Source organism: Apodemus sylvaticus, chromosome 1, assembly GCF_947179515.1.
Source record: "Apodemus sylvaticus chromosome 1, mApoSyl1.1, whole genome shotgun sequence".
Taxonomy (NCBI): Eukaryota; Metazoa; Chordata; class Mammalia; order Rodentia; family Muridae; genus Apodemus; species Apodemus sylvaticus.
The window spans coordinates 43659035-43686161 of NC_067472.1; the positions used below are offsets into that span (position 1 = coordinate 43659035).

Genomic DNA, 27127 nt, shown 5'->3' on the forward strand with positions numbered 1-27127 from the left:
TTTTTCTTAGTGTTTAAAAAAGTAGAGAACTTCGCAATCAAATTGTATTTGCTTTCAAGTTTCATTCCAGTTTAGAAGTATTTTGGTCTGCCGGGTGGTAGTAGTGCACGCCTTTAATCCCAGCAGAGGCAGGTGGATTTCTGAGTTCTAGGAAAGCCAGGACTATACAAAGAAACCCTGTCTCAAAAAAAACCAAAAAAAAAAAAAAAGTATTTTGGTCAATAAACTGGTGCATTTGGTTTGGCCCTCAGATAGGCAAGTTCAGCCCCTTTCCAGAGTTGAGTGCAGCACTGAAATGAGAAAAATGGATCTCTTACTGATTCAGAGATTGGACAGTACTGCTAAGTATCATCTGCTAAGTAACAGCATTGCTAACACTTTATCCTCATTGCCAGCCACTGTTTCACATAAGCACAAATTTACAGGGCTGAGATTGGAGACTTGGGAATTTGGAGCCAGTCTATGCTACATAGAGGGATAAGGGAGGAAAGGAGGGAGGGAGGGGAGAGGGAGGGAGGGAAGGTGAGAAAAATAGAAGAAAGAGAAGAAATTGCCCAACTTTCCCACTTCTTACCAACCCCAAAGCAAAAGTAAATGAAATATAGATGAACTCTGAAAGCCACATGAACCAGATACAATTGCTTTCCACCTCGCTATGCAATCCTTCCCTCGAAGTGAGGCCTAAGGAAGCAGGAATTCAGAATTCTAAATCAGACTTAGAAGTAAGTCACTTAAAGGCAAAGCTGTTTAGCCAGTGAGAATGCACATTAAGACGGGAGCCGCAAGGGTGGAGGGCAGAGGTTTCCCGGTGCCCATCTCTGAGGCTGCCACTTTGAGCATGCTACAAAGTCATGCTTGCTCTGAAGCAGGGCAACCCTACCTAGCATGCAAGAGGGCACTGCGAACACCTCACTTCAAGCTCCAGAGACTGATGAAGTGGTCAAGTTGTCAGAATTCTACAATGGAAGGAGCGAAATGCCTGCAATGCGGTAAAGCATCTTCCCCCTACAGGATTGGCCAAGGAGAACCTGTGATGTGATACGATACAGAGTGAGAGGGAAAGGATGGACGGAGACCAGCAAGGGCCTCTGGCCATCATGGTTCTGAGCTTAATAAACATTTCTTATTAGTTCCCAGGATCACATACCCTCCAATTTTCTTATTTAAATAAAAAGATGTAAGAAAAATTGGTTTTGATTTGTGCTTTTGTTTCATTCAGAGGAACTGGAAAACCCCACGCATCATGTGATTTGATAACAATGCTCCAATACATCCAGAGTGCACCAGGACATGGCCTTGTTAGGGCTATGGATGCTTCAGTCTTGGCCAGCCAACACTCTTGCAGGGTTTTCCCTGTTGCTACTATTCACACCTTACATTGCTATGGAGGGAAGAATAAAGCACATATTCATCATGTATGTTTGTATAGGTATATGTACAACCCTTGGATGAAATCATGACTAACAGTGGGGACAAAGTCTTCAACCACAATGAGAAAATAAATTAATTTATTCCCTGGTTCATTAGTACACAGCATTCTACTCCAAGTGGCCAGCTGAAGCAATGAGGTATAAAAGGAAGTGTTCCCAACTGACTCATCCAGCGTCTTCATGCGGAACCGGGAGATGAGAAAGGACGCCACACATTCTTCTCAGAAGTCAATATCCAGGAGGACCCCTCCGTTATGCACTATGGGAGTCCCTCTGGGCAGTGGGAGGAGGCTCAGAGAAGGAGGTCCACATTGTAAAGTCATCATGACAGAGATTCTGACATAGTCAGGATCACATCAGTCTATGTCATAGAATTCAAGGCAGAAGGAGCTAAGGGACCATCATCTTCCTTCATCATCCTTTTTAAAGACGCGTGTGATCTTCCAGGGAACTTCCATTTTTGTCTCTTTCTGGAAGCGCCTCAGTTGGTTCACTGGTTTGCGCAAGTCCTGCATTACAGTGTGCTCTTGCAAGGGGATAATCATTCCTTTTTAAATCTACAAAGAAAGCAGGATAGTTTTAGTAGATGACTTAGATCATATTGACTCATGCAGGTGGACTGGACATCACACTTAGTCAAGGGGTTCAGGGAGTCTCTGTTGTCCCAGGCCTTGGACATATGGCTTCCAAACACTTAACCATATCTAAACACAGGCTTCCTGCATCCCATGACTATGTGAAACTCCATATGCTGTCACTGTGTGAGGCACAGGCCACCACCTAGTGGGGTGAAAAGATGTGACTGGCCCAAGTTAAGTGAGGTCCAGTAAGATAATGGGAACCTTAAGTATGATCAGAGGGATGGGTTGAAACGGTGGCAAGAAAGCTCTCCTCAGCTCTGTGACTACCTACAAAAGTTTCACCATCTGAAGATCACATCAGATGTTTCCTAAGCCCTGCCTTTTCTGTTTACAAAGGAAAGTTAAAGAAAATAGTAAACGGGATAAGCTTTGGGAAGGACGACTACAAGAAAAATGACATTAAATGTAGCATGCATTTTTTTTTATGCTGTCATTCATGATCAGATCTCAGCCTGCAATTGTGGGATGATTCAGACAGTCACCAGCTCCTGCCTCCTTTACTTAGCGTTCTGACGGGCCTCAGCCCAGCCCTAACCCCTTCCTGGGTTACTGATGACAAGCCCCGATGACACAGTGCTGTTTGCCCATTCACTGTGAATTCACATCATGGCAGTGATGAGAGAACAGCCTTCTTCACTCCTTTAATTCGTTAGCCTTGAGCTAACAGGGCTCATGGGCTAGACACTGTGGGTGACGATGTTAGGGAACCAAGGGCAAGAGCGTACAGCTGGGGGTGCATGTGTGAAGCCCTGAGCTTAACCTCTGGTACCAGGAGGAAAAATTTATAATTTTTGATTTACTTTTTAATGTTAAATGGTGATTTTTCTAGATAAAAAAAATGAACACATAGGTATGTATACTAATAAATATTTAATAATATAAGCAACATTTATTGAGCATATACATAAAATAAATCTTCACCCCCAACTTTGCGACCAATACAATTATCTCTTGCTTGCAGACGAAGATGTTAAGGGCCAAAGCCTTTTATCTAGTGGAAAGCAGGACAGGGCTACATGACCTTTCCTGGGTCAAGATTCCAGGTACTTAATGTATTGTCTTAGCCCACCTCTGCCTTAAAAATAAATAAAACATAAGAAGTAAAAGGTACTTCTCATTCTGTTCTCCAAACTAAATATCTTTACTCAGTTACCAATGATAATGAAACAGGGTGTTTCATTATTTCCAATTCAATATTAATTTTTGAAACTTGGATTTCAGACACCAGAGACAGAGACAGAGACAGAGACAGAGAGAGAGACAGACAGAGGCAGAAGCAAAGACAATGAGAGACAGAGAGAATGAGAGGATCTGGATGGGTACTCTAGAAATTCTTACAGCTTGTAAATTTAAAACGTATTCAAAAGTAAAGAAGATAAATGTTTGAGTGACTAGGCCAGATGAGAAAATGTTAAAAAGAATAAACTTAGTTTTATCCTATGGGGGAAAGAAAATACCTGGGTGGTAAGCCAGCCCAGCAGGTAAAGGCGCTCACACTGTCATGCTTCACAACCAGAGTTTGGTCCCCAGAATCAACATGGTGGAGAAAGGAAAGAGACAAAGGCTTCCAGCCTACCATAGCATGCCTGCATGTAAATATGAATCCTACACCATACTCAGCAATTAACTAGGCCCAAAGGTTGGAAGCAATGAGTAATGTCTCGAGGCTTCCTGGCTCCTAGATGAGCAGAGATAGTCCTGGGTCTTTGAGAATAGAAGCTGCCCTCTCCGGGCTACAGTGAGTCAGACTGGGCAGAGGCCGGGCCTAAGGATGTTGATTCCTGAGTGGATTCCAGGCTGAGACTGTGGGGTGATTCAGATAATCACCAGCTCCTGCCTCCCTTGCCTAGACTTCTGATATCCCTCAGCCCAGCCCCAAGCCCCCACGTGGGTTCCTGATGACCAGTGCAGGGCACAGTGCTGTGCAGTGACCTCTTGGACTGTCGGCTATGAGCTCACGCCATGGGCCATTAGGACAGTGCAGCCTCCTTCTTTGCCCCGTTGTCTTTATTCGTCCATACCTGCCACTGTATGCTGACAAACTATTTTCACTGATGGAGGAAAAGAACCAGAGAGTTCTGATTCTAATCCCAGTTCTTTGCTAAGTCTCAGCCACAAAAGCCTTCCTCAATTCCAACAGAATTAGAAAGTGCCCATTTTTGTTATGGAAGTATATAGGCCCACCCTGGGTTATAATAGAGGATAATCTTTTTCTGACTTCTAGTTCAGGGTATGACTTTGGGGGGGGGGAATGGGGGTGCGGGAGAACACAAGAACAAATCGACCATGTTGTGAGTTCCTGGACTAAGGTGATCTTCCTGCCTGTCTCTGCCTCTGCCTCTGCCTCTGCCACCTCTTCAGCTATAGGTGTATCCACAATGCCCCACTCAGGGCTGTACCTTGTGATATGTGAAATTCCAGTGTAAGGAGATGGTTGCTATGACCCAGGAAAACAGAGTTAAGCAGACAGCAAGACTCCTTTCTAAAAAGGACAAATAGATCCGCCCCCCAGGCAGAGCCAGAGTTTCTCAATCACACGTGCACACACAGTGGGATGAAAATGTAATATGGCAGGTGTGGGGGCTGGGAATGTAGTCCAGTAATAGAGTGCCGGCTAGCAGGACAGAGTCCTGGGTTCTAAGCCCACTGCTGTAAAACAAACAAACGAGAGAATAAAGCAGTGGTTGTTATGGCTTAAAGTAGTGCTCTAACTGACAGCCTTTCTTCTCTCTGAGCCACACCCTCTCTGGTGCCCAATGGGCAAGCTGGAACCGAATAAAAATGCTGGCTGAGAGCAAACAGGACCTTGGAAGGGAAGAGAGGGGGCCTTCGTCCTGTTTCATTCCCTTTAAGTAGGTGGACCGTTTTCTGTGGGGTGACTGTGACAAGCTTTGGGCCCCAGGTTGTTTTATCACGTTTTGGCAGAACCTCAAGCAAATCCCTGTCCTTTTTTAATCCCTCCTGAGACTTGAAATTTTTCAGTCAGAAAGTCAAGCTTGTGAATGGCTGCGAATGAGATAAAAATGTGGTTAAGATTTTTACTCGATCCTGAGTTATAATAACTGTTCTTCTCCGAGAGTTTCTCCGACGAAACGGAGCCGCCGAGGCGAGGCTTACCCTGCAGCCGGAGCTTCCCACAGCACGAGTTGCAGCGATGTTTTGCAATGAAGCTTCTAATTGCATTTTCCCCTAAATTGGCCGGACCAAACACCATCCCTCTTGATCTAGAGGAAATATCAGAATATCAATTAGATCACAGCTGAGAAAAAGGAGTCCAACTTGGATTCTCTGAGATGGCGAACAGTATCCCGTAGTAACCTAGCCACTTAAAGGAGCCAACAAAGAACGGAGCACTTTGGGGAAGTAACAATGTTAGGTTTGCAAATTTAAAATTCAAATGCACTTAAATCTTTGTACCCGACTCCAAGACCTACTGTGAAACTCATTCCAACACTAATCTGATAGAAGAGTGAATTTTCGATGTGGTACATTAAAACAAAATACAGTGAAACCCTTTTTAATGCATATGGTGTGAGAGAATGGCATTCCTTGTCATATGCTCTACTAAAATACCCCAAAGGTAAAGGAGAGAATAACTTTGCTGTGGCACAAACCTTCTAAAAAAGACACCTTTGCACTGCTGTGTACCCAAATACTTTTCTGAAAAATGACTCTCCCCCAAATCAAACACCTCACTGGACACCAAAGCACCTAGATTCCTGGCTACTGAAAAAAGCCACTTTTGACTCTACACACTGTTTTAACAGGGCTCTTTGTGGAAAGCCAAGAAACTATTAACCAAAAAGTTTGTGGAAAGAGGCGGCAGATGCCCAGGGTAAGTAGCAGAATTAATTACAAGCAGTGTTGGTGTCTCTGAGACACATTTTGAACTTTCTAATCTAAAAGTCCTCAGCAGATTCTAGGCATGCTTTTCATACAACCATTACTCCTTAGACTTTGACCCTCCGCATGACACGGGACAGAGCACACCAGAAATGCCTCCAAAGAAAGCTTAGGAAAGCTAATATTTCATTTTAATGACATGCACAGTGGAAACATTTTAAAATCTGAACTCAATTACCGCTCTTAAATACCATGTCTTAAGTGGGGGGAAAGCACGGCAGACTATCACAAAGGGAAACAATAAACTGTGCTTCTGAGGAATGTGGTTTTTCAAAAGGGACATGGTGTAAAAATGGACTTTTTTTTTCCACCCGAGGATTGAAACATTTATCTCAATTTCCACTTCCTGTTGGCAGAGGAACAGTGGCTCTCTGAAGATGTGCCAAGCTCAGGATGAGGGCTGATGTCAATGTGATCTCAGATTGCCTCCCCCTCCCCCTCTGTGCCGGGAAGGTGGAGAAAACCTCTTGGGAAGACAGACTGGAAAGACACTGCGGATTAACTTTCCTGGTCACTCAATCGCTCTCACCAGGCACAGCTCTGGTGGTATTTACCCTGCAGCATAAGCCGCTTCTTGTTAACGCCTGGATTTCAGTCCAGCTGGAGAGACACTACCTTAGTCAGGTGAAACTGAAGGTGGAAAAAGAAAAAGAAAAAAAAAAAAAGCAGACTCACTTGGTATTTAGACCAGAACTCTCGGATCTGATAAAGTGAGAGATGAAAGTATTTGTTCAGCCATTAGTATGGAAGACTCTCTTTGGAGTCTCTGTGTGACCTCATTGGAAAATTTCACTTGTTTGCATCCCCTGCCAGCCATTTCTGTCATCCCAGGAAGGCATAAAGAGACCCAACTAAGGTATAATACCTTCAAGTAAAATATGGAAGCTATTTGCTTCTATGAGCTGTGTGAAAGTTAAAATAAAATAATCAAAATCACAACAAAATTTATATATCAAGACCAAAAATCCCAGAGCAGGAAGAGAGTGTGTCAGGACATTTCATTTGCATATACACTCCACAGCATGCTCTGAGCGAGCCTTGCTGTCTCAAAGAAAACACGTCTAGCTGTTTTCCAGACTTTTTTTTTTTTTTTTACAACACAGGAAAAGCAGGTAGTAGCTTGGTTCTACATACAAGGAAAATCCAGTTAGTGCCCTCTATACATGGCCACTAAAGAACATCTCACCACCAGTTCATACTCGTCAAATGCTCAAAACCATCAGGCAGTCAGCAATAGGCTAAAACGATACAAACGCAAACTACCAATATATGAGGTGTGTTAGGGAGAGTTAAGAACAGTGGGAGAAGGCATGAGCAAGGCTATTAGAATTATTCTCTAAAGCCATCATCCCATCTCATAGACAACTGTTCCCTTCTGTTGATTCTTTCCCATCACAAGAAAGTTAGAACCTTAAGTGAGTCTCAATTTTCTCCTGTGTGAGCTGATACCAAAACTAACACACAGAGTTGTTGCATGGGTGAAATCAATTGCTTATATCTGTACACCTCAAACTTGAATTTATACTGGTTCACCAGAAGATTTTATGAAGGTTCAGATTCTGGTTCATTAGATACAGAGAAGGTTCAGAGACCACTCATTTCCACCAATATCCCTGGTGGCAATGTTGACCTATGGCTCATACTTTGTTTAACAAAGATTTCACACTCGTGGGCATCATTGATTAATTAGATATAGTTCTAATGGAATGAATTAGTTGAGAGAAAAATCAAACAAGGTCATTGTGAAAAACCAAATACACAGAGTTGGGCATTCCCACAATGAAACCACTCTCTCCATTTCAAGAGAAGCTGTCCTCAAGTCATGGGAAATAAAGCTGCCGTAATAATTTTATAGAATTACATTGAGGGAGTTTAAAAAAAAAAGAAGAAGAAGAAGAAGAAGAAAGTACAGAGGCAAGGGCCCTATTCAGACATTGCAATAGAAGCCTAAGCCGAAGCATGTTTTTTCTAATTCCCCATGTGACCTTAATAGAAATTGAAACCCACTTCCTATAGAATGCAATTACATACCTAACTGTTAAGTAGGATAATATAACCTTAGATTCTAAAAATGATGGAGTATTCAGGTCATATTAAGTGATATACGCCAAGGTCAAATTTTAATGAACAATAGACAGAGTATGCATAAACTCAGTTCATTATATATGCAAAAAGTCTGCACTGAAAAAAATTGTAAAGAATGTTCTCATAGAGGAAAAAAAAAAAGTCCCTAATACAAGCCCTTGAGCACACAAGACTGCTAAAGAAATAATGTGCTTAGCTGAAAACACTTCAGCTCTGCTAAACTGAAAACTAAAATAATTCATTATACCCACAAATCCAACATGGACTCGATAGTCAAACAGATATCCCTAGGAGTTGGGTGGTTCAGGAGAGCACTACGGATCATCTGTATCTTCCTGAGCCCACCAGAGCCAACACACAATTTTAGTAGATGAGCATCTTCTCAGGGGACCCTGTAGATAGGCTGCACTCACTCTTAGTAACATCATTCAGTCAAAGAATGGTGCAAAAAAGCAGTGACTATTTAACGAGATCCAAGAGAAGAAAAAAGTAAGACTTCCATGTTTTACGGTGTCAAGAATCTCCATTTATTCAGCCCTAAGTGTTTTCTATGACCCAGCAACCACGTATGGACCCTCAGTTTGACCAAAAAATAACAACACTAACCCAGCCTAGGTAGTATAATCTCATCCTTCAAGAGGCTTAGGCTCAAGGATCTAAAGCTCAAGGCCACCTTGAGCTATACACTGGTGAGACTTCATCCCAGTTTAAAAAGAAGTTCTTTAAGAATTAAAAGCGTTGGACATCATTTGATGTGTGGATTATGTTTTGGGTATTGCAATTTTCTAGGCTAATATCCACTTATTAGTGAGTGCATACTATGATTGATCTTTTGAGACTTGGTTACCTCACTTAGTATGATGTTCTCCAGCTCCATCCATTTGTCTAAGAATTTCATGAATTCATTGTTTCTAATGGCTGAATAGTACTCCATTGTGCATATATACCACATTTTTTGTATCCATTCCTCCATTGAGGGATACCTGGGTTCTTTCCAGATTCTGGCTATTATAAATAGGGCTGCTATAAACATAGTGGAGCATGTATCCTTATTACATGCTGAGGAATCCTCTGGGTATATGCCCAGGAATGGTATAGCAGGATCCTCCGGAAGTTATATCTAAGAAGAATGGAGGAGTGGCCCCTGGTTATGGACAGACTCAGTGTAGCAGTATAGGGCAATACCAGAACAGGGAAGTGGGAAGGGATGGATGGGGGAATAGGGGGAGGGAAGAGGGTTTATGGGACTTTCGGGAAGTGGGAAGCCAGAAAAGGGGAAATCATTTGAAATGTAAATAAAAAATATATCGAATAAAATAAAGAATTAAAAGCGTTATTCGACCCACAGTTCTCAAAGTACTCTTAGTCTTCAGCATCGAGATCACCTGAGATGTGTTAGAAATGCAAATCATTTGGCCCCACCTCAAAACAGCTAGATCAGAAACTGCAGGCAAAACTACAGCAATCAATTTCAACAAGTTCTCTTGTGGATCACCATGGCAACTCACACTTAGAAACCACTGTACTCCATACTGGTCAGTCATCAGTCAATCAGAATGGTCCTTCTTTGCATCCCACTTTTAACACCTAACAGGCTTAGTGCCAAGCCCTCCAAAACCCAGAACTCAAATGAATTTGGGCTCTGAATTGAGTTATACAATCTTATGCCTCATATTTAGGCCCTGTGGCCTTAAGTTCTGATATCATGGTTACAGGACAGGACTTGGAATTGCCACCGCTTACTTGGCTTGCCTGTAAAGTGGCTGGCTGGGCTCAGAGGCAGCCATTCCAACAGTGAAGACAAAGGAAGTTACTTCTGTTACTGCATTGTTTTTATGTCAAAGTAAACTCCCAAGAACAAGTCAAACTTACACTTTTCCCTTTAAGTTTAGACCAGTAGAAAACTTAAGAGTCGAATTTGCAAACCAAAATCTGGAGACGGTACTGACCCTTATAATTTCCACTTATGCTTAATAATCCAGCTCTAGAATTAAACTAAGGTCATCTTTATTCCTTCATTTTACTCATTTCCTAATTGAAGTGGCTTAGAAAATCTTGTTTGACATATAAAAGTCTTGATTTAAGTCTAAAAAAATCTTGTTTTATATCGAGGTGCAGTAGCTGTTGGAAAACTTTTCTGGGATATAAAAGACACATACATGTTTAAATTCTTCCAAGAAACTAAGACAGACCTCTACTTGTAATGTCCTGCTCTTCTAAAGGCATTAGGGTTCAATTTCCAACACCCACATGATGCTCACAACTGTCTTTAAATCCAGTTCCAGGGGATCCGACACCTCCTTCTGGCTTCTATGGAAACCAGGAACTCGTATGATTTGTAAAGATACATTAGGGCAAAACACCCATAGATATAAAAATAAATCTGTTTTTTTTAAAGTATGTAAAAATAAATCTATTTTTTAAGTTTTGAAAAAAGAACCATTAAACATTATGTAATCTATGCAGATAACAAAATATTACATGATACACATTGATACATATAATCTTTATATTTTAGGTAACAATTAAAAATAATGTTTAAAACATGAACAAATTGAAGGCACTCTTCTAAATTATACCACATAAACCAACTCACTGTTTGTCTTCCGGTTTTATAACAGACGGGTCTGTCAAATTTTCTCCAACACCTCAAAAGAAGAAACAAAATCCATTTAGTAAATAAGGGTTCATTTCTTAGAAATGCAGAAAAATAATAACCAAATTCTCTCTCTCTCTCTCTCTCTCTCTCTCTCTCTCTCTCTCTCTCTCTCTCTCTCTCTCTCTCTCTCTCTCTTTTTGAAGATTATACTCAAACCAGATGTAGTAACTCATTCCCAGCATTTGACAGCACTTGGAGCACTAAGGCAGGAGAATTGTCACCAGTTCAAGGTCAGTCTGAGCTATATAGTGAATTCTGGGCCAGTCAAATCTACACTGTGAGACCCTCTCTTATTCACTCCATAGTAAGTACATTAAATACAATGCTAATTAAAGGGGATATGGGAACTGTTTAGAAAAGTTATTGGATAAAGTGTGTCCTGAAACAGCCCCCTCTGAACTAATAAACACCTGGCCACAAATTAGTGTTTTAATGATGTCATAAGACTTGCTGATAGTAGCATCTATCAGCAGATCTATGTCTCTGCCCCTCATTCATCAGCTGTATGCACTAGGCATCTAGTTTTACTTTCTTTAATTCTCATGAAAGAAAAATATTATCCTCATATCCTCAATTTACATCTTATCCTCATTTACATCAATGAGTACATTGATGTTCAAAGAGATTGAGAAACTTGCCAAAGATTGCTTATCCCAGAAGTGGCCATAACAGGATTAAAGCTAGGGCAATGCTCTGTTCCTCCCTCTAGTTCATGGTCTCCTTAGATAGCCCCCATCAGTGCTTAGCAAGGTCGAGATCCTGGGAAGTTTTGCAGGTACAGCCTCTATGCATCAAAGAGGCACATCAAATGCTGTCTCTATATATAGCACTTATAAACAGTAGAATAAAACGACACCAAATTCTTGATGTGAGAGCTGGCTCCACCTGGGTGTTCAGTTGAGAAGATTCTTTGAGGTGTAGGCTTATGCTCTGTGTACTGTGTGGGGTGTATCTTCAATAAAGTTTAGTTTTGAAAGGAAAAGAGCAAAGCGCACCGAGATAACATGGGTGCAATTTAAGGCTGAACTTAATCAGAACTGGGTTCAACACCCAGAGTCAGCCTCTGTTAGAACTTGCATGTGGTGAGGGGCTAGTTTCCAACAGTGATGACAGTTTACGGACACCAGAGACAACTAGGTGTACCCAACAACTTCTGAAATTATTCCCTAACCATGCCTTTCTTTTCTGCTTGAAAGACACTAGCTTTGTAGGGTGATTATTCAAAAGGTGTATGAATTTTAGACTACTGTTTTGTATTGCTACTTGTTAAGAAAGGTTCTTGTTTTGCTAAAGTGGAAGAGGGAAATATCAAGAGACCCCATCCCTAAACAAAGAGCTACAGAAAAGTAAAGACTGCTGAGAGAAGAGAGAATTAGTCTTCTCCAAGGATGAGCTCAGACATTGGTTTCTTGATGCCAAGAGGTCATCCCTGAAATCATGAAATCATATACATATGAGCAAATTTGTATGTGTGTGTGTGTGTGTGTTTGTCTGTGTAATCAATACAAGGAGAGGATGGAGGGAGAAAAGGAACAGGGGGAAATAATATAATCATATTTTGATTAAAATAAAATTGATTAAGAAATAAATTATGTATCTTTTTATAAGCAAGAAAAGCTTGTGTTTCCTAAGTAGTATCTTTTAAAGATTTCTGCTGCGGTCTCTCTCTTTTGGAATAGTAAACCTTTCACAGGAAACTGTAATCCTTACTAGCTTTTCTGCTAAGAAATTGATTTCCTTAGGAAAATATCTTGGAGTAGCGGGGAGCCTGAGCAGGAGCACCAGCATTTGTGGGGAAGGGCCTGTTTCATGACTCTGTGAACCTGGGGAAGCTAACAGGCCCATCTTTTTTTTTTTTTTTTATTTGATATAATTTATTTACATTTCAAATGATTTCCCCTTTTCTAGCCCCCCCCCACTCCCCGAAAGTCCCGTAAGCCCCCTTCTCTTCCCCTGTCCTCCCTCCCACCCCTTCCCAGTTCCCCGTTCTGGTTTTGCCAAATACTGTTTCACTGAGTCTTTCCAGAACCAGGGACCACTCCTGCTTTCTTCTTGTATCTCATTTGATGTGTGGATTATGTTTTGGGTATTCCAGTTTTCTAGGTTAATAACCACTTATTAGTGAGTGCATACCATGATTCACCTTTTGAGTCTGGGTTACCTCACTTAGTATGATGTTCTCTAGCTCCATCCATTTGCCTAAGAATTTCATGAATTCATTGTTTCTAATGGCTGAATAGTACTCCATTGTGTAGATATACCACATTTTTTGTATCCACTCTTCTGTTGAGGGATACCTGGGTTCTTTCCAGCATCTGGCAATTATAAATAGGGCTGCTATGAACATAGTAGAGCATGTATCCTTATTACATGGTGGGGAATCCTCTGGGTATATGCCCAGGAGTGGTATAGCAGGATCTTCTGGAAGTGAGGTGCCCAGTTTTCGGAGGAACCGCCAGACTGCTTTCCAGAGTGGTTGTACCAATTTGCAACCCCACCAGCAGTGGAGGAGTGTTCCTCTTTCTCCGCACCCTCTCCAACACCTGCTGTCTCCTGAATTTTTAATCTTAGCCATTCTGACTGGTGTAAGATGAAATCTTAGGGTTGTTTTGATTTGCATTTCCCTAATGACTAATGAAGTGGAGCATTTTTTAAGATGCTTCTCCGCCATCCGAAGTTCTTCAGGTGAGAATTCTTTGTTTAACTCTGTACCCCATTTTTTAATAGGGTTGTTCGGTTTTCTGGAGTCTAACTTCTTGAGTTCTTTATATATATTGGATATTAGCCCTCTATCTGATGTAGGATTGGTGAAGATCTTTTCCCAATTTGTTGGTTGCCGATCTGTCCTCTTGATGGTGTCCTTTGCCTTACAGAAACTCTGTAACCTTATGAGGTCCCATTTGTCAATTCTTGCTCTTAGAGCATACGCTATTGGTGTTCTGTTCAGAAACTTTCTCCCTGTACCGATGTCCTCAAGGGTCTTCCCCAGTTTCTTTTCTATTAGCTTCAGAGTGTCTGGCTTTATGTGGAGGTCCTTGATCCATTTGGATTTGAGCTTAGTACAAGGAGACAAGGATGGATCAATTCGCATTCTTCTGCATGCTGACCTCCAGTTGAACCAGCACCATTTGTTGAAAAGGCTATCTTTTTTCCATTGGATGTTTTCAGCCTCTTTGTCGAGGATCAAGTGGCCATAGGTGTGTGGGTTCATTTCTGGATCTTCAATCCTGTTCCATTGATCCTCCTGCCTGTCACTGTACCAATACCATGCAGTTTTTAACACTATTGCTCTAACAGGCCCATCTTTAGGAATGTTCTGACACATCTCATTTAAATGTCTAACACATAAAGGACACCAATGATCCTGAAAAAGTTATCAACATATTTTAACCTCTGTGTTACAATACATACACTTGCTTCTTTATTGCCACATGCGATAACAGGCTCTAACTTGGGTCCACGACCCACTAGCATATCTAACAAGTGATCACACTGTTTTGAAATATCTGCCTGCATCCCAAGGTGCTGCCTTAGTATCTGCAGCTCCTCTTGCATCCCAGTTGAGGTCACTGTGGGTCACTGTGGGTCTAAATGGCAAATTCCAGTTGTGGGTTAGTGGCAATAAGGTAGAACTTAGGTTTTAATCAATATTTACAGACTCTCCGAGTCTCCTCTTTAGCAAGCCCTAGCCTGGCAACTTTTCGCATAGAGTTTGAATAGTGTAAGAAAAAGTTCAGCTGATACACAAACACAAGGGAAGTGTGAAAATCAGACCTTGCTGAGCCCTTTCATTTTCAAAGCCATGAAAAGGAGCTCTTTGTGCTTTTCTTGTCACATAGACAAGAAGGAGCAACTGAGGGAGCCCCTGCATCACTACAACCATGGACTGAACAAACAGAACAACAGGCAGAAGTATATCCCAGCACCAGGCCGACAGCTGCACAGCCTTTATCGTTTTAGTTAAGCACAGGCTGAACTTGAATCCTAGAGCTTATGGCAATGATTAAAGTTTAAAGGCCATGGCTAAGTGTAAATTTAAGCCAAGACTATGTACAGTAGCTGAAGAAGCACTATCAGTTGGTAAAGAAGAAAATCTTTACAGGGTTCAAAAAAAAAAAAGGTATCTGCCTACATCTCATTAGAGAACATTTAAATCTTGGGGCTTGCTTAGAGATGTTGAAATCATAGGACTGAGGCTCCACCCCAAGCTGTGTCATGTTCTGGCTTTAAGTCCTAATACTGTCCTTCATCTCCTTGAAGCCCAGTTTTGTTATCTAAAAGTGTAGCATCCCAGACGTTAACAGAGAGGGCTGCTGGGAGAATCCAATGAGCGGTATTTCACTCAGAAGAAGCTTTAAATGTCGGCTGTTGTTCTCATTTTCTTTACTCTATCTAGAACCTCTTATGAGGTGAAATATTATCTTCTTATCAGTGATAAAGCCTTGTTTCTACCTCATTCCCCAAAAGTGTATTTCCTAACACATACAGAACACCTATCTAAAGAGTATTTAACCCACTGACTGATGCTTATATGTTAAGCCTTAACTCCTGAATACACGTTTTGAGTTATTCTGTGGAAGAAGGGCTTTATGACCTGTGGAGAAAGAGAGAAGCCCCAAAGACCATCAGTCCTCCACATTCACTTAGTCAGACTAATTTATCAAGCTCTCCCCACCACACAAGAGCCACCCAACCCAGTCCATCTTCCCTCAGTCTCTCCTGATATTTAGAAAATATACAACAAGTAAGATAATTTGATATCTAATTACTCTATTTCCTGATAACCTCTTTTTACCCAAAGCCAGAGAAAGCCCAGAAACGTTTACAGAAGTTTATCTAACATGGCAAGGCCAATGACCTTGTACTCATCTATACAAACAAGGTATCTCTTTGTAGCAACAACATTCATGATGATGTATGTACTTTTCCTAGAAATTGCTTTATCAAATAAAAAAATAATGCTGTTAATTCCATTGAAAAGTAGAATAAGAAAAACAAACCCTAAACAATACTCTAATTTGAAATAGAATTGTTTTTTATTTCCACTGCTGGGAATTAACTGTGGGACTTTGTATAATAATGATGATTCAGGCCCTCCCATGTACAATTTTTAAGAGGAAACAGGCCAGGAAACTTCATTATAATTATAAGTAATGGGAAATTGGTCACACCTCTCCTCAGAGTTCAGCTTTCTGGTCTGCTATGGCCATTTCCGGGTTATCAAGTGGCACTTCTCTTGGAAGAGTGAAACAAAAAAAGAAACAGAAAAAAAAAAAAAATCAGCTGCCCATGTTCATCTTTCCTCTCCTCAAAGCAGGAAGGTCTTGAGGCCATGCAGAGAACTTGCCTCCCCTGAGCTCCTTAATGACTTATTAACTAAATGGCTTAAAGGTATGAGATTATTTTTCCCATTTACAAATGAGGGAGGTGAGACTCAGGTGGTTGCTCCTCCTCGAAGCCTACAGCTCTTTCACAATGGGTCCTGGCAGAGTAGACAACTCTCCAAAACTAGAAATACTAGTAAACAAAAGGCAATATAAAAGGGAACAAATTAAAAAAAAAAAACAAAAACACAAATTTCTTTTCGAACCTTGATAAGATTCAGCCAGCAATAGCATTATAGCTTTATAATATCTGACATAGACTCATGCTCTTCAGTGATTTCACCTCTACAATTACCTAGTCCCTGATAAGTGTCATGAGTTTCTTGACACCTATTCTGTGTGCTCTGTGATGTCTACTCATGCCTTCTTTGAAGGTCAATGTTTTGACATAGTTGACGTGCAGTGGCCTATTTCAGCAATTCACATAATTACTCAGGAAAAAAATAAAGTTAATTCCCTTCCCCTTTCCCGACCCCCACCCCCAGACTATAATCTCAGCATTTGTTCTGTTTAATGTCACTTTGGATTACTAAGAGACATAAAAACCCCCAAACATAAACATCATTAAACTGAACCCTATTCAAGTTGAAACACAAAACACACTAAAGAGTCATCATTAATTCCTTCAAGTTTCTCTTTGCTTATTTGCTGTTGTTTCTGCTTTTGCTTTTTAAACAGCCCCACCCAAAACTCAAAGCAAAAACACAAACAGTGGAACACAGATGAAAACAATCAGTGTCTCTCCAACCAGAGCTACAAAACAGATGCCTTTAGCCTTCCCACTCCGGGCATATATTCATCAAGTGCTTGCTGGTATAAAAAGCTGAATTCTTTTGGACATGTTAATTCAGTTTATATTCCTTCCTGGGAAAAAAAACTGCGTTTGAGGTTTAGAAATATAATCCAGCCTTGAGAACACCAGAAATATCGAAAGGCAGACATACTTAGTAATGTGCAGCGATTTATGTGTAGATAAATCAGTGAACATGTGATCCAAATTTCAAACTGAATTTGCATACTCCCAGACATTGATCCTGATGCCTCAGGAATGTTAATCTTAACATTCCCCAGGTCTCCAAACCTGGTTTTGCCAAGAACTGGAATGTGAAGGAAATCAGAAAAGGAAAGAAGAAAGTTCTGCTTGTTTAAATGCACCCCAAGATGGTTATTTCCTTTCAGGATGACAGCCTCAAACACAATAGTACAAGAAGGAGAAGGGGATATATGGAGTCAAACCAGCTTAAGTCTACATCCTGCTTCCTCGTTAAGAGCTGAGGCAAGTTATTTAAACTTTCTGGTCCTAAATTGACAATAATATGTGCTTCGAGGTGCTTGCTGCTTCTGGGATTAAATGAGGTCATTTTTATGACAACTTCTAGTTCAAGTCCTTTATTTGAATCCAGAGCTCCAGTCCATGAACCCAAGAACTAACCTTCAGCCATAAGACACATTCTATGTCCTCCTTACAAGGAAATCCTGCTGGAGACACTCTGATGTTCTATGGAATCAGACATCCAGCAGGAGGTGGGGATAGTGGGAAATTCTCTCATCAAAGGCTTCCATTAAATAAGAGTGCACTGCAGGCCTCTTTTGGAGCCAAGGACTTCCCTGAACTGTTATATCAAGGGATATATCAAAGAAGGCAAGCTAAATTATAAATTACCAAGGCAATAAACTTAATATAATGAAAAGTATCCAGAATTTAAACTTTCCCATGAATGTGAATACAAATCTAAATTTTCTGGAAAGCATAAGGCAAGGCAAAGGGGTAACACCAAAATAAAGTGCAAAAATCATTCCCCGTCAAGTTCAGTGTTTAAGATCTAAATACAACTCTGTACCAGCATTTCCTCCTCTAAGAAGAAAACAGCAAATTGGGTACTCGTGGTCATCAGTGTGCAATATCTCTGAACTAAACACCTATTTCTCTCTATCAAGCAAGATAGAACACCTCCATGTGGCTCCCTTAGTTCTTGTGAGATTTCTGGAAACTCTACATTGTCAATTAATTACCTTGCAAGTCTAAAACCAGCAGCTCTCCCCGGGTATATTCATAGGTCCAGTGAGAGAAAGCCAACATCAGTTCTTCCAGGGTGTTGGTGGGGGCGATTTCATCACCATTGTTATTATTGTACTTCCGGAACTCCCCTGTCATGTACTTCTCAATGGTTAACCATTGTTTGGCTGAATGGCAGTATACTAAGGAAACCTCGAGAAACCTGTGAGGAACAAAAGAAGCCAATCACACACACACACACACACACACACACACGCACACGCACACGCACACGCACACGCAAAATATAGCAATATATTGCAATATAGCAAGCATGGCAACTACCGTGCAGGGCAGTCGGCTGCACAAGTCACCTATCCTTGGCCTTTCTATGGAAAGAAGGAATAAGACAACTGGGAGGTTTGTTCCCATGTTTACTTGCCTCCCTTTCCTTTGAGAAAACTTTCCAACAGTTTATGAGTACCGGATTCAATTTTCTTGCCAGGCTATATAAAATTTCTTGTAAAATGAGAGAAAAGGCTTCATTCTAATTCCTCCACACCAAATTATGATCTGCCTTGATAAGTGAATACAAGCATATCAAGACACCCAAGGGAAAATCGTGAGTGTTCGTGATTGCAAACTTCCTAATTGGCTTAGGATGCTAGCGAAGCAACTAAGCTTTAAATAGACATGTTTTGGGGCCATAATACCCCTGGGGCATTAGCAACTACACCTAGCATCTGCCTGTCTCACCTAATGGAAATGCTGATCATCAATCTGTCTGAACTTCTTTCAACTCACATAAATTTAGGAACTTAAGCCAAGATCTGTCTGGAACATTTAATTATCTCTATACCAGTCTGTGTAACTATGGAAGGAAGAACCCGAAAACGACCACTGAAGTACTTCCCCATGGGTCTGGTACTTCGCTTGTCTAATGGGCTGAGAAGAGGTTAATAGGAATTCTTCTTATAATGAAGAGCCACAGTGCCAGGTTTACCCACCTTGGTGTATAGGGAATGGTTTGTGGTTTTACTTGGTTGAAGGTATAGATGAGTTTTTGGGCAGCTCTTTGCTGTTGAATTTCCTTTAGAAATAAAGAAATAAAGAAAGAAAGAAAGAAAGAAAGAAAGAAAGAAAGAAAGAAAGAAAGAAAGAAAGAAAGAAAGAAAGAAAGAAAGAGAGAGAGGAAAGAGAGAGGGAGGGAGGGAGGGAGGGAGGGAGGGAGAGAGAGAGCGAGAGAGAGAAAGAAAGAAAGAAAGAAAGAAAGAAAGAAAGAAAGAAAGAAAGAAAGAAAGAAAGAAAGAGCAAGAGAGAGGGGAAAGAATTATTTAATATATATATACTAACTGCTTATATGATCAACATCAATTTTCCATAATAATTATAGGAAAAGATGTAATAATGTAATGAGTTTGGGACAGTATCAGGGGGCATGGGAGATATTGAAGAGGGAAACGGGTGTAAATAAAGCATTCATGAAATTCTCAAAAAATTTAAATAATTGTTCTCTAATATAGTCTTAATAAAGATCAAACCATTTCTAGACTGCCCAACATTTAATATCATTTACCTTCTACCACTCTATATCCCAAAAACAAATGTCCTTCACAACAAAAGTAATAAAAACCACCATCTTCACAAACTAACAGACTCTCTTCAGTTGAGGAAAAACTGTCTTAGATAAAGATGTAGCCAGACTTCTGTGGGTTTTTTGCTTTTTGTTTTTTTGGTTGGGTGGGTGGGTGATTTTTTTGAGACAGGGTTTCTCTCTATAGTCCTGGCTGTCCTGGAACTCACTCTGTAGAACAGGCTGGCCTCAAACTCAGAAATCTGCCTGCCTCTGCCTCCCAAGAGCTGGGATTAAAGGCGTGCACCACCACATCCCGGCAATCTTTGTGTTTTCATTTTGTCCTTCCTGGGCTCTGGGTGTCTAACGTTCAGGCTTACCCTAAGGCACAGATGAAGCACAGTGCTCTCCTGGAAGATTTTATACCATGTCTGCACAACCTCGGGGAGAAAGGACTTCACAATGAAAACCTGCCCCGGCTTGAGAACATCATCCTCAGACCAGGTGCTGATCACTCGCATGGCTTTGCGGAGGCCCCCATCCATTTCCTCTTGTGACAGCACCTGGATCATGGCGGCTCTGCCATGCTGGGACCAAGAGGAAATGCTCTTATCCAGGGTCAGAGGGGAACTTTCTTCAAGCTTGTAGATGGTCACTTCCTCTCCTGCTGCAATAAGAAGTGGGAGCCAGTTAAATAAAATACCAGGTCTGGAGTGTGATTGGTGCCCTGAAGATCAATTCAGAATCAGTTCAGTTGTCCCTGTGATCAGAGGAGGGCACAGCTAGCAGGAGCTAGAGCAGAGTCAAGGTACAAGTCGACCTGACTTGTCCTCTAGTGAGGGTGGAGAGGGTAAGGAGGAGCAAACCATCAAGTGGCATATGGGAATTAAGTTGTACTTATTGTAAACTAATCATCTGTATTAAAAGCAGTATGAATATGTCAGCATTGTTAGACTTTTTATTAGGAGCATGATTTGCTTTATAACTAAGGCTGCCCTAGCTAGCAATAATTATGTATCACAGACTAGCTCTAAATATTTGGTTCTTTTGCCCTACCTCCTGAGTGATGAGATTATAGGCATGTGATAATACACCCTGGCTCTAGACAAATATATCTATGAGACAATTTAACCTGTAGTTATTCATTACTAACCCCCAAGGAGCAAGCATTTTTCTTTATTTATATTTCAAATGCTATCCCCTTTCCTGGTTTCCCTTCCAAAACCCCCTATCCCCCCACCCCCTGCTCACCAACCCACCCACTTCCCTGTCCTGGCATTCCCATATACTGAGGCATCAAGCTTTCTCAAGACCAAGGGCCTCTCCTCCCTTTGATACACAACAAGGCCATCCTCTGCTACATATGCAGCTGGAGCCATGGGTCCCTTCATGTATACTCTTTGGATGGTGGTTTAGCCCCAGGGAGCTCTGAGGGTACTGGGTGGTTCATATTGTTATTCCTCTTATGGGGCTGCAAGCTCCTTCAGCTCCTTCAGTCCTTTCTCTAGCTCCTCCATTGGGGACCTTGTGCTCTGTCCAATGGTTGGCTGAGAGTATCCACCTCTGTATTTGTCAGGTACTGGCAGAGCTTCGCAGGAGACAGCTATATCAGTGCTTATTAGCATCCACAATAATGTCTAGGTTTGGTGACTGTATATGAGATGGATCCCCAGGTGGGGCAGTCTCTGGATGGTCTTTCCTTCAGTCTCTGCTCCACACTTTGTCTCTGTATCTCCTCCCATGTGTATTTTGTTCTCCCTTCTTTGGGAGTTCTATCCATACTTCGGTCTCCCTTCTTCTTGAGCTTCATTTGGTCTGTGAATTATATCTTAGGTATTTTGAACTTCCATTTATCAGTGAGTGCATACCATATGTGTTCTTTTGTGATTGGATTACCTAACTCAGGAAGATATTGTCTAGTTCCATCCATTTAGGCACAAGCATTTTTATAACTACCCTTCATATAATATACACATATTTATATGTGTATCCATGCTTTTATAAATAAACAACATGATGGATTTTGTTTTCTGGGTGTGGTTTTGTTTGTTTCTCTTGATCTGCAAAGGGTAAATTTACTTCACCAATAATGCATGTTTTACCCAGTGGAAATCACTCAGTTGCAAGGTCATACCCTGAGCTTCTACCTTTTTCTTTTGAGCTCATTAGCAAGCTACTGAAAGCCTCCATTTTCTCCTCAGTAAGAATTAATGATAACATTTGTTTCAGTGGTTTGCTATACAGATTACATATGTCATCAGGGTTAGAACAAGCTAGGACATCAGGTACAGACTTAGCCCTACTTAAAAAAAAAAAGGTATCCATAGTATCCATACTGCCCCCCACTTTAAGCTTATAGAACAAAAAGGGGTCATCCCTGGACTTGGGCCTCACCCATACAGTATCATTGCTGCATAAGAGGAATAACAATCCACACAGAAGTTCTCTAGCGGTTGGTTGTAACCTATTGCTTATACCTTTTATACCTTCCTTACATCTTTACTTCAAATATCCCCTATGTTGTTGTTATTGCTTGCCTTCTTTTTTGTTTTCTGTGAATGCCATATTAAGTTAGCAGAAAAGAAGACACCTATTCCCTCACCCTTGTATCTAACTCCTTATCAATAAATGTATCCGGAGAATGTGTGGTATATTCTCAAATATTTACTCTTGATGCTGGAAGTAAACGCCACTGAAGAGCTCTTTGGAGTCCTAAGTCCTTTAGGACTTTAGAAAAGAGCTATTGATTTGCAAAATGAACCATGGAGCCAAGAGGAAGAAGGAAGCATCTGCATAAACAATCAAAAGCCAACCTGGTCTTTCCCCCTTTGGAACAGGGAGAGGAAAGTGAGGAGGGAAGGCAGTTTTGGAACCTTTGGTATACTGTCAACTGCTTTATCCTGCTAGTCAGAAAACCTTAGGTACCCTTGGCTAACACGAACTTGCTTCTTTTTACTTCTCCAGCTTCTAAAAACTACATTTGCAGTCAGAAGAAAGAGCAATCCATGTATGTGAAACAAAACAAACAAATACAAAACAACAAACAAAGGATTTCTCTTCCCATGCCCGTCAGCGTTCAGCATACTGACATGCCGTGCCTGCTTCTGTGTTCATTATATAAGCTTGGCTTGTTCTTTTCTTCCCTGTGCGTGTGTCCTGCCTCAAATCACTGAAGGCCAGGTGCAGGATCACGCTTGCTTCCCAACCGCTGACCCATGTAGGTCCCAGCCCCACAGGCTCAGCTTCTGACCCTAAATGTTGCTCACAGTAGTTAACAAGAATCTCTACTTTGGGGTATGAATCTCCTTAATCTATGACATGGACAAAATACAATTTGTGAGTCAAATGAGGCACATGGTTTTCTTTCTGTTGCATGCCAACATTGAGTCTACCCTTGCCTAGTCTCGAGAAGAGGAAGATATTACTCACTGAACAGCTGGATTGGTGTAAACGGTATGGTCTGAGACAGTCTCATTAAATTATTCCTTTCAATGGCTGCAAACAAAAACAGATTGACTACTTTAGAACTGTATCAACAATTAAACCTACAGAAAGCCGCACACACAAGAATACACATAAATTCCAGAATATTTCATTTCAAGCATCTTTTATTTTTTTTTCACTAGCAAAAACTACTATAAATAATAGTTTTCAATATAAAGTACACCTTAAACTGGAAGGATATCTTAGTCTTAGGAAACTTTTATATGAGATTATATAACATGGTCTGTGGAGGGGCTATCTCCTCTCTCTCCCAATAACAAATGAGACACTAATTCAAATAATGTGTGATTCTTTCTTATAAATGGATTTTAATCTATGTTGCACATTCTCTGGTTTCCTTTTTCCAAAGCAAACTCAGTGCACGGTGGTCTGTGGGGACATCTACTGTTGGTTTTGTGGAGTTTGCCTGCTTTTTCCCAGAGAGGATGGAACACTAATTTTAATTAGAAGCGAGTGATCTGCATTTTCCTGCCAAGAGCCATAGCCTAACAGATCAGAGTCTGTGTGAGTTACAGTATTCCTCGCTAGAGACTCTCTACAGCTGGCAGTTAGAGTCAAAATAATAGATTACTGCTGAGCTATAAGAGCCAGTCATAGGAGCCTAGAATGAAGAGGCTGGAATCCACGGATCCATTATTCACCACAGAGGAGAATTCAGGATAAGACAGTTTATTATGGGACCGTAAACAAATGACCTTCATATATTAAGATCAGTAATTACAGTGCTGGTGAGGTCTTGTTCACACTGAGTGCTAAACTCAGTAAAAAGCCCCGTCCTTGTGTTATCTCACCCACTGAGAACTGTGACCCCGGAGGAACCGCAGCATGGCATAAGTCCAGCTGGTCTAAGTTAGTTTGCATCTCAAAATATTTTCCTCTTAATTCTTAACTAGACCTTTGGCAGAATGTCCCTCAGAAAGAGCAAGGACAATCATTCCCACTCTGAAAGAAAGACAGCTGAAGTGCTGTGAAGCGTTGCCTAATAACAGAGTGGAGATCCTTGACAGCTCCTTAATGGCATCGTTGCCAGGCACATTTGTTGGCCTTATTCTGTGAGGGGTGGCCTCTGTTCAGTGGTTATGTTCACTGAGGGATCTGGAGGGTACCACCCTACCTTTAGGAAGGACTTTCAAAGCCTGCCCTTTCCCAATTCAAAATATTGGGATCAGACTGGGGTAGAGGCTCAGTAGTAGACCAATTTCAGCAAGGCTCTGGGTTCAAGGCCCTGAATGGTAATAAAAAGGGAACGGTACAAAGGAAGATGTTCAAAACACTAAGATATCTGGGTTTTGGCTAGCATTGAACTTGCAAGGAAATTTTAGACACCAGGGGCATCTTCTTCCAAATTTGCAATTTTCCAACACACATATATATATTTTTTTAAATGTGAATTTTCTTAAGTCCTGACAATTTGTTTTTCTGAGTCTAATTATTCCATCCATTAGAGTAAACAATTTTCTGAACTGAAGCAGAATCAATAATGTGGAGTTGATGGATGCTCGTGTTTACAAGGGCTGAATCCCACACATTTAGCTTAGTTGACCCATATGTACACACACTTCCTACCTGAATAATGGTGGTGAGGCTCTTGAGGGCTTTTTAAGGAGGCTGAGATCTCTGAAATCATAGAAATGATTGGCATTTTAATTACTTGGCTGGAGATAAATACATGTTTGTACACTGCCTTCAAGGTTACTATTAAACGGCTTAATCAGAATAGCTTCTCACTATTCAGAAAAGTTTGTCCAATATCCTTTAATGCATTATTGCGCTGCCTGCTATCCTGACAGCTTCCAATCATCGGTGTAATATCTCCAAGCATATTTACATGGGGAATTGGAGAAAGACAGGTAATATTAGCCTCAGAGTATATTTCCCCTGAACCAATTACACCTCTGGGTTACAGAAGGCACACAGCTGCCCATCATGACAGCCCAGAAGTATGAGCTCTTTGCCAAGATGCATCTGCCCATGCAAAGACAATACTAATGCCAAGTTATTAGCATACTACCTTACTGACCGAAACTAATGACAAAACATTATGTATGTGCCAGATATATAAGAAGGGGTGGCCAGGATCATGTCATGGGATTTGTTAAGCTATACCAGGAACCCTGTGTTGGAAATATAGCACCTCCAATGTTAACTCACTCTTTTCTATCTGTTCCATCCCTAAATCATAAGGCTCCAGAGAAATCCTTTGAAACGGTTTTTGCTGTTCCATGAAAATCAAAATTAAAGTGGAGAAACTCCAGTCCCACGGCATCAACTGCTTTACACCAACTAGAATAAACAGCAGAGTGAGCCCAAGTCCAGGGAGCGCCCTGGCTCCTGATGCCAGATAAAGTATGGTGCAAGCATCCTTTGAGGTGGCAAGCTGGGGACTACAGTCAGCAGAAACGGCTTCCATTTCTAAATTCAGTCAGTAATGAAGGCGTTCAGCTCCCACTACAGGTCACACGAGGCATGAGAGTAGATAAAATACTGTGCTCACCCTTTAGAAAAGTAAATACAGTGTACTGGAGAAAAACATATGTGACTGTAATCACAATAGTTTGCTAAGTATAAATGATATAAAAGCATTGGATGCCAAGGCTGATGGATTGCCCTACTGTCAGCTGGAAGACAGAAAGTCAGGATCATCTGACAGTGGCAAAGCTGAGTTCCAACCAAGGTGTCAACGTCTCAGGAGCTCCACGATTTTAGTTACATTTATTTAACATATTTTAACTGAGCACGGACTGACTATAGGCCAGTCAGCACCGTACACTATGGAAGAGAAAGAAAAAGATCACGCAGAGAGCTGCTGGCTACACTGCAGGCCCTAGCCAACATTTTGGGCACAGAGTCTCTCTGATACCACAGAGGAGAAAACTTCCACTTGCAAGTGTGTGATTGATTTCTTGCATGTGTGAACTGTAACACTGTCAATTGTTGCAGAGTCAAGATGAGTCCAAGGGCTCTGCTCTCATTCAGAGAAACACCATGAAAATTACAGTCAAACAGATTACTCAAAGAATCCCATGCAGAGGGCAGAGCTCAGCAATAGAGTGCTTACCTAGAGTACACAAGGCCCTGGGTCCAATCCTCAGTGCCCCAAACCAAAACAAAACAGCACAAAGATGTAAAACCATACATGGGTTCTCTATTTGTATACTGAATTTCTACTTTGTATGTCCCCAAAACAAAAGACAGTACAAAGTCAAGAGTCACACAAGTCTTAACAGAACAAGGAACTCTAACACCAGTAAGATTAAAAAAAAAGCAAAAATAATGTTAAAATATAAAAACTTACTGTCAACTTCATTTGGGCTTCTTGTTCTGTTTGGGGAACAAATGAAATTATTTAGAAAATGCTGTTTTAAGTCTTTCAATTACCAAAACACTGAAAAATGAGCTGAAAAAGAAATAAAGAGCATACATATACACATACACATACATACACACACATATACACATACACATACACATTCATATACACATACATATACACATATATATACACATACACATTCACATACACATACACATTCATATACACATACACATTCATATACATATACACATTCACATACACATACACATTCATATACACATACATATACACATTCATATACATATACACATACACATACACATTCACATACACATACACATTCATATAAACATACATACACACACATATACACATACACATTCATATACACATACATATACACATACACATTCATATACACATACACATTCATATACACATACACATACACATTCATATACACATACACATACACATTCACATTCACATACACATACATACACACACATATGCATATGGAAGTCTGTTTTTCATCTTACCCCTATTTTGCCACTAGAAAAATTTGTGGCCACACAATTATTTTCATTGAAAAAAATTTATGCCAGTAAGGTATGTAAACCACTTTTTATTTATGCT

The 27127-nt window shown here is 40.8% G+C and overlaps 1 protein-coding gene across 1 annotated transcript in view; it reads right to left on the reverse strand.

Moving 5' to 3' along the window:
* Positions 1–1521: 1521 nt before the first annotated feature.
* Trpm6 (transient receptor potential cation channel subfamily M member 6) overlaps positions 1522–27127 on the reverse strand; it is a 146029-nt gene continuing 120423 nt past the window's right edge. The window contains exons 30-38 of the mRNA XM_052188520.1: positions 26471–26496; positions 24742–24792; positions 23101–23166; positions 20052–20338; positions 19106–19188; positions 18116–18321; positions 10656–10707; positions 5189–5295; positions 1522–1987 (exon numbers count right to left, since the gene is read on the reverse strand). Coding sequence (XP_052044480.1) covers positions 1854–1987; positions 5189–5295; positions 10656–10707; positions 18116–18321; positions 19106–19188; positions 20052–20338; positions 23101–23166; positions 24742–24792; positions 26471–26496 — 1012 coding nt within the window. The 3' untranslated portion in view covers positions 1522–1853. The remainder of the gene's footprint in view (positions 1988–5188; positions 5296–10655; positions 10708–18115; positions 18322–19105; positions 19189–20051; positions 20339–23100; positions 23167–24741; positions 24793–26470; positions 26497–27127) is intronic.